General features: G+C 38.4%; 1 protein-coding gene across 3 annotated transcripts in view; it reads left to right on the forward strand.

Moving 5' to 3' along the window:
* Positions 1–822: 822 nt before the first annotated feature.
* The window catches only part of PECAM1 (platelet and endothelial cell adhesion molecule 1), a 30,512-nt gene continuing 17,164 nt past the window's right edge, over positions 823–14,170 (forward strand). Inside the window, exons 1-13 of one of the 3 annotated variants that reach the window (XM_074160005.1) lie at positions 823–1,031; positions 1,629–1,655; positions 2,665–2,958; positions 3,939–4,238; positions 4,324–4,593; positions 4,990–5,250; positions 6,202–6,483; positions 6,871–7,152; positions 7,564–7,671; positions 8,570–8,597; positions 9,053–9,123; positions 9,777–9,833; positions 11,744–11,812. In XM_074160005.1, the coding sequence (XP_074016106.1) occupies positions 1,010–1,031; positions 1,629–1,655; positions 2,665–2,958; positions 3,939–4,238; positions 4,324–4,593; positions 4,990–5,250; positions 6,202–6,483; positions 6,871–7,152; positions 7,564–7,671; positions 8,570–8,597; positions 9,053–9,123; positions 9,777–9,833; positions 11,744–11,812 (2,071 nt within the window). In that variant the 5' untranslated portion in view covers positions 823–1,009. Of the gene's footprint in view, positions 1,032–1,189; positions 1,491–1,628; positions 1,656–2,664; positions 2,959–3,938; positions 4,239–4,323; positions 4,594–4,989; positions 5,251–6,201; positions 6,484–6,870; positions 7,153–7,563; positions 7,672–8,569; positions 8,598–9,052; positions 9,124–9,776; positions 9,834–11,743; positions 11,813–14,170 lie in introns of those variants that run through there. The other 2 variants (XM_074160004.1, XM_074160006.1) reach the window with 2 other exon arrangements.

Genomic DNA, 14,170 nt, shown 5'->3' on the forward strand with positions numbered 1-14,170 from the left:
AGAGGAAAGATAGGGCCAGGACAGTAACTCTGTAATCCTCTTGCTTTCCTTGTTCTGCCCATCTCTCCCATCCCATCCCCATTTGAATATCGAGAAACTGGTCATGGCATGAGATTTTGGATAATGATTACATTTTACTTTTTTTCACAACTAATCTTCTTCAACATAATTCCACCTAAATCAAAAATGATGGCAACTGATTTACTTGCGTTCAGGCTTTCTTTAGGCTTTTTACTTTCTTTAGGCTTTCATCCACAATCAGAAAAATCCTCTCCATTTTGTTAAAGGAAGTAGAATAATTCAAGTGTTAACGAATTTTATACCAGTTCCTTACTGTATCTCAGGCAGACACTTATACCAGTGCAAATTGAAGGCAAAATGCTGATGTAGAATGTTTTGCAACTTTTCTTTCTCTGATCACATTTGCTCAATTTCTGCTTTCAGTGTTTTAGATGCAGAATTAATTACCCCTGATTTCAGGTTGGCTGTCATATCCTCAGGCTCCTTATACCATTGCAAGAAATTAACACAGAAAAGGTCAGAAGATCTCTCGGGGATGCCCGAATTCGAACAGTATCAAGCTACTACCAGGTGTAACTCTCGTTCCAGCAGATTTTCTATTTCAGATTGTGCCGGTGATGCTTCAGATTTCTGCTGAGAAATGAAGCTCCAACTGCTTCTTTTCTTGTGGGGGTTAAGTTTTATGATTGTGTGTTTTGCACAATGTGCTAAATACATAAAATAAAATCTTGTGCATTTCCTTGTTTTTTTTATATGATGGTACTATGAGAGGTCCACCTGTCAGTATTCTAGTCTAACACAACAGTAACTGTGTTTTCTGAAATAATTTGAATTGATTATGCATCCTACAGTAAAGCTGTTCTTTGCCACAGTGAAGATGAGAGACCTATAAATGGACGTAAAGAAGAAAAATCAATAATTATGTACACGTATTCTCTGAAATCAGAGTTTTCCATGTCAGGATGAAGGGGAATATTTTCTCAAGGATATGCTGAGACCAAATAGTGAAGGTAATTCGTGTTCGTAAATGGTTAATTGTGACTTAAAAATACCCGTATTGACAGGAACTACAGGATAAATGTCATTGGAACTTCTTGTTTTTTTAATACACCTTAAGAAATTAAACAAAGCAAATGCATTTGGTGGCGCCCTCAGGAAAAGTCCAGTCACTTCCTGAACAGTAATCTGCCTGTGAGCAGCAGATAGATTCTCATTGTTTGCCATTTCCAGTTTCCAGTAATGGGAACGATTACTTGATCTAGCCAGTTTCTGTTGAAGATCAGGGAAAACTTACACATTTTAATGGCAAAATTTTATCTGTTTCCATAAAACAACAACAGAAAAAGCATAACCTGTTTTTGGTACCTGGGGGCATCACCTCTGATGATGAATATTGTTTCATTTTGGAATTAAGTGTCTGTTCTTCAGGAACGAGATGTATCTTGCTCTTCTGGTGATTTTCTTGCAGTGTAAGTTTGATAACTAAATATCTGGGTGGGTACGTGTGTTTCTGGTTAATTTGGGGGTTGTTGTGGTTTTTTACTGTTTCCCATTACTGTTTCTCAATCTGTAAGCTTTGAAAATAACTTATTTTCTTTTTTTTCCAGGTTCAGAACTTTACGCTTGGGAGAAAGGTAGGTAATTATAGGGGTTTTTTTCACATACAAATTTAAAATAGGTAATTTAACGAATTCCTCAGTTGTTGGTGTGCATCCATAACAGAGTATATCAGGATTTGCGGTACTATAACTCAGTACGAAATTTGGCCATGTGGAAAAAAAAAAAAAAAAGAAAGGTATTATTTGGTGGTGTTTCTTGGTATAGCGTTTAAATGAGAGATGTGCAGTTCATGCTTTAATACATGTTTTGGTGAAATCTTTCCTAGAGTAATTTGTTTTACCGAGGCTTACAAGAGAAGAGATGAGAGAGGAAATTTAATTACTAGCATTTTGTTTTGGTCTTTAAAAGACCCTTTCATGCCCACAAGCAAGGAGGTAGGATAAAATTATAGAATATAATTTAAGGGCACTCTCTCTTGCTCTTTTTCTTGCAAAGGAAGAGCTCATGTCTGAACAGAGAATAGAACTTGCACTCTGAAAGGAACGCGTTTACTTTTTACATTATCATCTTGCTGACTTCCAGCACGTACCCTCCGCATACTTCCCTTTTTCCATCACTAGGGAGAAATGTTTGCTTCTTGTTGTCATGTAGTCTATTCACTTGCAAAAATATTTACAATTTTCGCATTGCTGTTATGCCCAAAACTCTCTCTAGCAAGGACAATTTATAAACAGCTGGTAAATGTCCATGGCAAGGGACTTCTTTAGATGCAGGAAAGTTTTCCTCTTCTAGTAGCAAATTTTTAATACAAATCCAGGCTAAAATGGGCATACCTAAAAGCTGTAACTTCTGAAGGAAGGGAAAGTGAACGAACTCATAAATCTTTCTCTATACTTATTCATCTAGCTGCGTGAATAAAAATATTAATTGTACCAGGATTCTAATAATCTTAAAATTTTAAGCTACAAATTATTTATCATTGCTGTGGTTATAAATGCGAAAGCACTATATGTATCTTAATGCTTTTACAAACTTTATTTCTTATATATATATAACTCTTTTTTTATTTTTTTTTCCATCAAGTTTTTACTTTCAACACAGTTGAAATCCAGGTTCAGCCATCTGTCAAAGTAAAGAATGGAGCTGCTATGTCAATTGTCTGCCATGCTGATATTAGCAAAAGTACCGATTTCCAGCTGAAGCATAATTTTACAATTTTTAAGGATCACAAGCTTGTGTTCATGACTGTATCAGACAAAGAAGATGCACGATATGAAATATCTGTGGCTAGATCTTCAGATACAGGAGACTATAAATGTACTGTGGAAGCAGGTGGAAAGACAAGAACGAGTGATTCCTTACATGTTTGGGTACAAGGTGAGTATTCCTTCAAACACAGCCATTTTCTAAGATACCAAAAGGGAACAACCTTCATGGGGAAGTAATAATAGTCAGTGCTAAATAGGTTATCTTGCGAAGTGTTTTTTATCCAGAGACATTGCAGTACTTTACAAGAGCTTAGTACTAAAACCCAATGTTAAGGCACAGAAATGAAATCACAGTCCCAAGGCTCCGTGGCAGATCAGTGATAGTCAGGAATGCCATCTGTGCCTCCTTTGCCACCATCCCCTCTGTCCTCAGCCTCCGTTCCCTAGACTAGACAAAGTATCAGTTGTGAAAATTAGTTGTGCCTATAGGCCATAAACATGATGGCGTGGGAGGGGCTAGATGACTGGAAAAGATAGAACTGGAGTATAGAGATTCTCACCTTGTGATAGCCATTGCCAAAGCTAATATGAACTGTGTACTACTTTTGTAGACAATATTATGTCAGTGTTGTTCTTTCATCTCTGATGAGAACAGGGGCCACTTCCCTCTATACTTTTTCTAGCCACGTGTTCTTGACTGCAAGTGCCATTTTTCCCCTTGGAAAAGCAACTTGGAAAGAATTCATACAGCATTCAATAGTTACAGGGTTGTGCAGGGCCTGTAATTCTTCTTCAGAAGCCTGCACCTCTAGGTACAGAAGTTGGCATGATGTTTAGTTTCTTCCCTTGCTCATTTCTGAGTGGTAATGGGAAACACTGAGGAGGAAGCGATCTTACCTTCCCAGCAGCAAGTTTCATACTTCACACATTGCATCAAGATTGTATTACCCTCTCGAGGGGCATTTTGTTCTTCCGAAGGTGCCTCAGTGGGCATGTACCCACACGTCAAAGAAACTGTCTTCAAGAGCTCAGGTCTTGCAAATTATTTGCATCTCTTCGTTAGCATAAATCACTGCTATAGTCATCACAGGTAGTGTTTATTTCAGGATTATTCAATCTTCTATTTCTTTTCTTGTTTTCTGTTCTAAGGAATGACCAAGCCAATCCTGACTGCTGAGAAAAAAGAAGTTTTAGAGGGTGAAGTTGTGAAATTACGTTGTGACCTGCCAGAAGAAGCACCTCCTTTATATTTCTTTTTCCAGAAGATAAAGATGAATTCAACACCTCAACAAAAAGTTGTATTTGAAGCACTCAGAAATTTTTCTGTAATGGAATTTGCTGTTGAAGAGGGAGATAATATTTTACAATTTGATTGCTTTGGTAGGAGATATGTACAACTGGGATTTGAAAGCTCAGAACACAGCAACAAAACACTTGTTACAGTCCGGGGTAAGTTGCTTGGCTTTTCTTTTTACATTTCTTTGCTTGCTATAATTAAAAAGTTGGGTCACAGTTCATGTGTATTCTCTTGCAGAACCATTTATAAAACCTACTCTGAGTGCCAAGCCCTCAAGTAATATTACAGAAGGAGACAGGATACAGTTTGAGTGCTCGACTGTGGTAGCCCGAATGCGTGACATTGAAATCATACTCCAGAAAAACAAAACAATACTGAACAGTGTACGAGAGGAGAAAACTTTGAAATATTCCACAGTAGCTACTCTAGAGGACAGTGGTGAATACCTGTGTAAGGTGGAGCAAGGGAGAGCATCTAAAACCACCAAACTGAATGTTCATGTGTCAGGTAACACCTCTGTTCATCTTAGATTTTACTCAGTGGATTAATATTTAAATTTGAATTTGGTAGAACTCAAGATCCAAGTGTAACCTCCAGATCCAGGTGTAAATTTTCTCTAAGTTAAAGGCTATTTACATTTAGGTCAAACTGAAATGTTTCTGACTTCTGCCTGCCAATACTTTCCAACTAAAATAATACTTTCAAATAACACATGAGAAGTGGTTTCAAGTGATTGCTAAGTTTCTGTTTTCCCTGAACATATTAGTATATTAAAATAACATGAATGTTTTTTTCCCCTGATTGTAAACTTTCAGTATGTCCTTCATTCTGTATACTTTGAGATAGGTAGTCATGTTCTTTTAGGCTCAATTTGAATGAATTTGTTCTCTTTTTATCTTGCAGAGTTATTCCCCAAGCCAATATTGGTTGCTTCTATGAATAAGCTGGATGAAAATAAAGAATTAACTTTGAGTTGCAGCATTAGCGGTTTTCGGAAAGCTAACTTCTCTATATTACGGAAAAATTCAAATGGAGACATCTGGTTGAGAAATTCTAGAAACTTAACCATGAGAGTTAATGTGAATGATACTGGATACTATATCTGTAAAGCTGAAGTAAAAGGAATAGTCAAGGAGAGCAAACCTGTAAGGATAAATGTTTATGGTGAGTTGATACATAGGCTTAGAATCCCGTGGTGGTGGGGAAAATCAAACCCATAAGCTTATAAATAATCATATCTGTTTATAGAATCAGTTTCTAGTCCATGAACTAGCAGGGTGTCTATTTAGTTCTTGCAATACGAATTTCTGTGAGATGTACTTGTAATCTTTAGCTGTAGAGGATTTGGCCTATTGTGATACAATCAAGTCAGATTTTTCCACAGCTGGCCCTAAGAGAGGGAAGTTAGCATGTCTTCCTTCTGTTCCCTTGATTCTGCCAGGTGCCAAATAAACTCTCATTCATTACCATTTGCAGGAGCTGGGAATGTTCCTCAAACATTTCACGCATCAGTTTGATCTGAAACTTTGTCAGTGTCTGTCTTGAATCCCTCCCCCTGACCCTCCAGGCAGAGAGCCAGAGGTCATCTGGACAGCTCTGCTCCAGAAAAGCCAAGTTTTTTTGCTATCAATACCACCCCTTCACCAGCATGCTAATTATAAACACCCTAATTTCCTTCCCTCTGATGGAAGAAGCACAGGCGGTTCTCAGGTGTGTAAAGGGGGATTAACTGGGTTGTGACTCACTGTGCTGCAGAAACAGAGGCCCTGATTAGGTGCCTCAGGATCCATCTCAGGTAATGGTACTTCCATATATTTTTTGGTCCACAGACTTTCTCCTTGGGTCAGAGCTAGTTCTGGAGTTTGGATGACCCACAACTGTGTCACTGATCCTTTTTTTTTTTTTTCTTTACATTCTCCTTGTATGCTATTTTATTCTACGTTCTATTATCTATGTTTTTGTTTTGTTCAAGTCACTCTCTGCTTCCACTCTTATCAATGAGGAAGAGGTTCCCAATACAGGCTGTGTGTGCAAGCTAGCTAAATATTGTATATCTGTATGTTTTGGCCATATGCAGTGCAATTTGCAACATTTTTTTCTTTATTCCCCTTTTAGCTCCAGTCTCCAAGCCAACTCTTTCTGTTGTCAGTGGTTTGCCGGAGGTGGTGTTAGGGAAGCCTCTAGGGTTAATCTGTCGTTCAGCAACGGGAACGCCGCCAATAACGTTTACATTCTACAAAGGAAATGAAGTTAAGAAAACAGTAATTAATGACACATATGCTACATTCTTGGACGAAAATATTAGACAAAATGGCAAAAGAGGATACAAATGTGATGCTAGAAATAATCACTCCAGTGGTGTGAAAACTAGCAATATTCTAAACATCACAGTAATAGGTAAGTCTGTTTAATTCTTCTTCTTGTCTAATGTCATATTTTGATTTTTGAAACTGTAGCAGCAAATGATGGACTAAACAAAATGGATATGAAATCTTCATAAATTTTGCTCATTTGAATTAAAAATAGTTGGAGATCTGTATCACAGGTTATTTGTCACCAAAGTAAAAATCCTGATAGTGCCCTCTCTATTTCAGGGTGTATGAAAATATTTACTAGAGGACGCTGTCTGCCAAAGACTGCTCAGAAAGATTAATACTGTGTATTCAGTCTCTGTTTAACTAAGTAAAATGGCATTAGAGCAAGTATTTCTACATTACAATATTTTATCCTTAAAGTTATTTCTAATAGTGCTAAGATTTGTTTTCTTTGTGCCTTCCTCTGCAGTACCGATCAGGAATGCCAGCTTGGGCAGTCATCCATATGGGGAAGTGGAAGACGGCAGTGAGACTACTTTTCTCTGCTCCGTGAATGAAGGATCTTGGCCAATCTTTTTCAAGATTTTTAAAAAAAATGATCGTGAAGTTCTTCTATATGAAAAACAAGAAAATGCAGACAGAATCGTGTGGCGCAAGGAAGCAATGAGCAGGCAGGACACGGGGACATATTACTGCATAGCTTCTAATCAAGCAAACGTGTCTGTGAAAAGCCATCCCATAACCATCAATGGTAAGCTACCTTTTATGATAAACTGCATGCTATGCCATTATGAGAGGTGAGGTCATGTTATCTGGGATGGTACGAAGTATAGCTCCCTTCTTTTTGTTCCACCATTGTCAGAAGTTAAACAGAGAGATCCACTTATAAACACAGATTGTCTAATTTAGACAGAAAAGTTTAAGGGATGCTCAGAAGCCAAACCAGCTAGGTGCAAGTTAAAAGCAATCTGTTGTTGTACTGAGTTTTGGGTCACAAAGGAGAGGCTCACTAGTGAACTTTGCATGCACGTTGCCTTAAAATTCTTCCCCAGTGTGTAAGAAGGCCAATTTGTAGCAAAATGAAAGCTCAGGAACTGCAGAAGTTGGTAATGATGACCTGTCACTCTACATACTCTCTTACACATGTCTGTCTTATTTCCAGTCATCTTAGCATCTTGGCAGAAAGGAGTCATTGCTGCATTTGTCCTAATACCTATTGCAGGAGCCGTAATTCTCACTTCATGGTGGTTTTTGTGGAAGAAGAAAAAGGGTAATGAATGGTTCCCTTCTATTTCTTTGGTGACAAACGTATTACAGTTTAAAAACTTGCATTTTTTTCAGGAGCAAAGATTTGTGGGGATGAGGCTTCAGGAGATGACTAAATACAATTTAAAAAACCTTAAAAATCTACTTAAAAATGCTGGGTGGCCCAAATTAAGCTGCAAATGTGCTGAAGCTTTCCAAGTATATTGGGCAGAATGGGAGCATCTAACTAATGGGGCTGGGAAGGCCCTGATGAAGCAAAGATTATTGGAGATAGGCCAGAGTTGCACTGTTCTGATGCAGTCCTAGATCCGGAATCCAGCCCCGTACCATGTAGCGGCAGACAAGGCCTGAGGAGTTTTTTGATCTCTTACAGAGCTATGACAGTTTGATTTGGGATCCCAACTCGGGCATAATTGAGGTCCTTCTCTAGTCCTCACAAAAGAAATTTCAAGTAGTGGGTTTGTTTTGTTTTGTGGTTTTTTGTTTTTTTTTTCCTCCCCACGCTGTAATACAATTTCACTTATGGATTTGTCTTTTATCATTAAGGTCTCCTTTCATATCTTGTTCATTCAGAAAATAAGTAAATGTGGTTAAACAAGAATCTTGTGATACGCAGCACATTGCAAAATATTTGGGGAAAGTTGAAGTATCTGGATGTCCCAGACTGCTTAAATCGGCCAGGCTGAAGTCTGGGTTTTGTGATCTTGGGTTCTCTGTGAAAGAGGCATTTAAGGGACCTGGGTGATAAACAGGATGTAAGACACTAGGTAATGAATTTTGTGATAGCCAAGAGAAATTACTCTGACTTGGGTAGATAATCGCTATTTTATTTATTTATTTGTTTTTTACTTTTAAATTCTTGTGCAATCTATTAATGGATGCTTTTATTTTTCTCTGTCAAGCTAAAGGACCATCCATGGAGATGTCTGGGTAAGATGGCTTGCTTCATAGTAACGGTGAAGTATTTCTGTTTAAAGGGCTGGAGGCCTTCCACCATATGAATATAGTTTATTATGGCACACACCTGCAGACAATAGATGGTTGTGCTTCATGTACCACCTGCTAATACAACAACAGGATGAGGAAATACCCTAAAAATAGAAAAAAAATAGAAGAATGTCAGGCCTACATTTGTATGCATTTAAGGTAGGGAATTAAAAATACAGCGGTCTTAAGAGTAATGCAAGAAGGAACATTTTTGACCTTAAAGTTTGCTTGTTCTTCTCTTTAAGAGAAAGGCAAAATTTTCATTAGCTTCAGTAGTTAAGAATGTGGGGGTGTGGTAGTCAGCATAGATGATGACTGATCTTTACATATCATCATGTTGGTTTTTTTATTGACTGGTTTTGGATAATTACATCAACTTTTGTTTGTTTGCTTTTCAGTTCTGCCTTGGCTACAAACTCAACAAGTGAAAAACTGACAAGACAGCACAATGATGGAGACTACTATTCAGGTAGGATATTTTGCTGTAAGACTATTAGTGATTTGGCTTAATTAAACATTTATTTAAAGTTCTGGAGTTACATGGTTGTTGTTTGGATAGGGCCCAGTGTTTTGGGAATACAGAGGAATACCAATAGCATTCTCTCAAGTATCTTTTATCATTTTGTCTTTGTACAGTTTTTTATAAGCATGTCTTATACAAAGAATGGTTTATAAGTCTGCTCAGGCAATCAGTTAACAATATTACAGGTGGAGAAATCATGGTAAAAGAAAATTACTTTCTGGTTTTGACACAGCTGCAAGAAAATTATTTCGGAGAGGAAATTTGAGCTGTGGCACGTGGTCCTGTGATCTGGCCACAGCACAGTGATGTGCCATGACTGGGCACATTTCATTTCAGGATCTGAATGGACTTTAAAAAGATAGGTGGATGTGTTGTCTAGAGCACCTGATATAAACAAAGTTACCCCTGGGGTGGTTTGTAGCTGATCGTTTAAAAATGCATTCTTCCCACCTGTGTCACGCCTGTCTTAGGTGTGAATCTAAAAGTAGAATTTCTAATATGTAAGTAAACATAATAACGATAGGGGTTGCAGCTGTATAACTCATTTATTTGGCTATAATAAATATTTTGTCAGCTCAACTTTTGTTTTAATATTTTAGGATCAGGTTACATTGAAGATAATGAAAATCACATGAAATCAACAGATGAGAGTAAAGGTAATTTCATACTTAAACAATAGATTTAAAAATTATTTGATGATTGAAAGTTGTGATGTTTTCTAATGGTAGCAGTCAGGATTTGATAGGTCCAGTCCTTTCCCTCTTCTCTTTGATCATGGGGAAGACTCTTTCCTTTGCTGAGCTTAGTTCTTTTTCCTTATGTGCAAAATGACAATGATAGGACCCATTTACCAACTGTAATTAGTTGTGCTGGATTCCAGGCCATCTAGTGAAGGATGCTATAAAAATACAACTTTGACTCAAAATTTTAATTTCTATACAACAATTATTCATATTTTTTTAAAAAAAAAAAGTCTTTTCTTGAGAATGCAAAATAGGTGGCAGGAATTTCTAATTGATAATTCTTTGATGCAATTCCGAGTGTGCAGGGCAGCATTGTACCACAAAACTAAAAGAAAGGTGCTGCACTAAGTTAATTTCATAGGAAAACTTGGAAGCAACCTTTGGAAACTCTTGCTCAGTGACTTTTGGTTTTTTCCATTGTATCCTACTGTTTTAGATGAAACGGGCTCTGGTCTAATGACCTGCATGTGTGCCAGAAATAAATGATAAATGGGTTCAATCCTTACCTGTTGTGGATTGGGCAGCTTCATTAAAAGCAACTATGCTACTGCAGATGTCTCTACCAGATGTGAAAAACAAGTCTGTTATTCATACACCTCTAAAAATAACAGTATCTGTTCTGCGTTTGTGTGGCAATAGCTTTTACTTCAGCAAGCAAAAGGAAGGAGTTTATAGCACGGTGGGTGGAAGTTACTCCATTGTGGCCTGAATAAGTCAAATTAGAACTAGAGAGACATTCTCATGCAAAACAGCCAGCCAGCAGAAACACAGGAACGTAAGGCTGTATTGATCATTCAGAATCACTGCCATTGTAGGAAGCGTGTCACTTAAACTTTGTTATTAACGCATATGCCACCTCAAACACTGGTTTTGTTTTGTTGAGCTTTTTTTTTTTTTTTTTTCTCTCACCAGTGCTATTGGAAGGCTGCTCCAAAACTTTGCTGCTCTAATCATTAGATCTTTCTCTAATTTCTGTTCTAAAAAATCCACACGCAGTTCTGCAAGATTCCAGTCTGAATGACTGTTATGGTTCCTTCCAACTTTTACAGAAATCTAGTAGAAAACCATCTCCACTGTAAGGAAAAGACAGAGTAGAAAGCAACAGCTGTTTCTTGTGTCTGTTGTATCCAGGTAGCCAGTACTTGTCAGCCAGTAATCTTAGTAAATCAGGTGTCTAATCGTTGTCAGGCTTTCTGTGGGCATTGTGGCAGAGAAGCATTTTGAGGAGGAAGATGGGTTGCCATTGTAGATGTTCTATGGAGAGCTTGATGGGCAACACAAAAGTGCTGAAATTGCTTATTGGCAAAGCAGAAATTGAGAGTATGAGGGGTAATGAGGGAGGCCATGAAAGACTTAGAGAAGGCTTTAAATCTGAGGAGAGTGGAGAATGGGAAGTGTGGCGCCAAAGCAGCCATAGAAAAAGAGGGGAAAATAATGGCAGGGAGAGAAATAGAAAAGAGAGGAGCTGGAGCAGGAATATGAGAGAATCTCAAATAATTCCCTGCTCCATTTTGTGCTGTGCCACTTTTGATGGTGTTAAATTGAACGTAAGAGTTTTAGACACAATTTGCACATCCCACAATTTCAGAAATTTGGCTTGAGTTGGTCTGCTGCCTTTCAGGTTGAGATGACCCTTGGGAATGGGTTGGCCTTACAACTCTTAGCAGAGTAATTTACATCTGCCATAAGAATGGCCTGATCCTGCACCTATCAAAGTCAATGAGGACTTGTCCATTAATTTCAGTGCCAGCAGGGTCAGGCCCATAGTTCAAATGAAGCATGCAGTCCTACAAAGAAACATCTTCTTGATATTTTTGGGGCAGGACCTGACCTTGAGAGTGCTGAGGTGGAGTACACTGAAGTTGAAGTATCAACGCTTGATCCTCACAGAGGTAATAAACTATCTGGCCTCTATGATTATGTTTTGGGAGCAACTCTGGGCATGTTGCTACTCCCTGACACTGGTCTGATATTGGCACCTGTAAATGTAAGAGCAGGTTGTGTATTATGTGCGTGACAATTTCATGCCAGTAGCGCTCCTTAATCTAGATGATGGCAACCACACTGTGGTTCATTGCAACCCTTCTTCTGCTGGGATCCTCTCATGCACTTGCCCTTCCCATCCACGTGATGTCTGTGCAGAGCAGGGCTCCCAGCTGAAGCTGTGGCTCTGAGCAGAAGGCAGCCTGCTGTGAATCTTCATGTTATAGAGTCCAAATTCACTGAGAGTCATTTGACATTAGCCACGGGGTAGGATAATTGAGAGAACAGAAAACAGTGGAATTTCCTCCTTTACAAAGGAACTGGTTGAAGAGTCAAAGCTGTAGTTCACTTGTGATTCAGAAGGGAGAGAGACCAGTGTAGATTTAGTCTCTCTGTCTGGAGAGGCCTGGAGACCATCCTGGATTTTCTGGCACATTAAACAGAGAAGTGAGAATAATGATGCCCAGATAATTTTGGCCTCCTTCCTGTACTTCTGTGGTAACACTAACTAGACCTCATAGCATGAGGATAAGGTACATGTCTCTGCAACCTCGGAGGAGAAATATCCACTGAAATTTATTCCCAAGACCCAAATGCATGCTTCAATCATTCTGTTTCAACTAGAGAACTGTGATATCCTTATGCCCTTGTACTGAAAGCTGTTAAATCTTTCAGAAATTTACAAGAAGTTTCAAGTAGCTACGAGTGAATAAACCACACGAGAGACACTTATGCTATGCTCTAGCTGCTTTGCTTTAGCTGAATGAGCAAACTGAGGAATAAATGGACAAATATGCCTTTTCCTGGTAGGAAGGACCACCCAATTATTTCAGAGACCAAAGACATGATTGTTTAGTTAGTAATACAGATGTTTGGGCAAAAGTACTCACCCTTCAAGCTTGGCAGCAAAGCTCTCCCGGAACAGCCAATCCTCCTATTCTTTCTCTGTTTTCACTTGCTGGTGTCATTCATCACACAGTTTTCCCCATGTTCTAAGCATTTTATCCACCTCCACTAAATTCTGCACTGAGGCATGATATTTATTGTAATCTTTTTCAGAATAGGGCTAATTCTTAATTGTTCTAACTGTTCCTGAGCATGCACTACACTATACAATGGTGTAGAATGGTAAAGATATGCTAGTGCATAATTATTTAAATTAAAAACCCTATTAAATGCAATATCAGCATCTCTAAAAATAGCCTTTTCATCCCATTCCTGATATATAACACTATTCCAATATACCAGACTGACCAATAAGATAGTATCCACGCTATGTAGACTGAACCCCATTGAACCGCAAAATAACATTTAAAAGAGTGTGTGTGAATGAGATGGGATTATTTTAACTGAATGCTGTATCATGTTACGACCTAGGTATGACATACAGAACATTAATTAATTCTATGAGACTGAACTGTGCTTCAAGTACATTGAGATGTGATGGCTCCCTAATCTATTCCTTTTGTTGTATCCAGGACACGAGCCAATGCTTAGCAAATGTGTGCTTTGGTTACGTAAATGGCAACTGCCTGCAAGTATTTAATGTGTTAATCTTTCAGAGCATCCTGACGATGCTGTTTAAATGGAAGGAGTTCTATGAAAGCAAGTTGCAGGATTAATTATTTCAGCTCTGCACTGGCTATTACAATGAGAACAGATTGAGATTTATTCTTGAGAAAAGAGAAGCAAAGTCGAGATTCTTTATATACCCTCGTAATAATCATGTACACCCACAAAAATAATTCAGCCATAGGACTGCCGCTGAGACTTCTGCCACATTGATGTTATTGTACAAATTTGGTTTCAAATCATAATATTCTGTTGTGTCTGTCTGTGGCTTATGACCAGTCTTTCTTAGGGAGCAGACCTTTCAGGTTATCACCTGGCTCCAAATCCCTGTCGCACCTCCTTTGATTCCACCTGTTTTCTGAATGAACACAAATTATGTCACACTTACCTTTGCTCTGGGCATGTGTGGCTCATCCAGCAGGCTGCACACACAGTCTGGTTCCTTCTGCCTTTTGAGGGACTCCATATTTCTTTGATCTGTCAGGACTAACTTCAGATTAATTAATCTTCCCAGTCATTTGTTCCTCCTGCCAGTGTTGTCAATGCTAATGTTCATCTCAGGTGCAGGAGAATCATATTTTGTTCATTGTAAAAGACTACTGCAATAAATACTGCGGTATCTGAGCTATAACAGTAGCCTTTATGTCACTTTTAGGAATCAGGAATAATTGAATGCCACCTCAAAACAAGTTTAC

The sequence above is a fragment of the Numenius arquata genome, chromosome 17 (assembly GCF_964106895.1).
Source record: "Numenius arquata chromosome 17, bNumArq3.hap1.1, whole genome shotgun sequence".
Lineage (NCBI taxonomy): Eukaryota > Metazoa > Chordata > Aves > Charadriiformes > Scolopacidae > Numenius > Numenius arquata.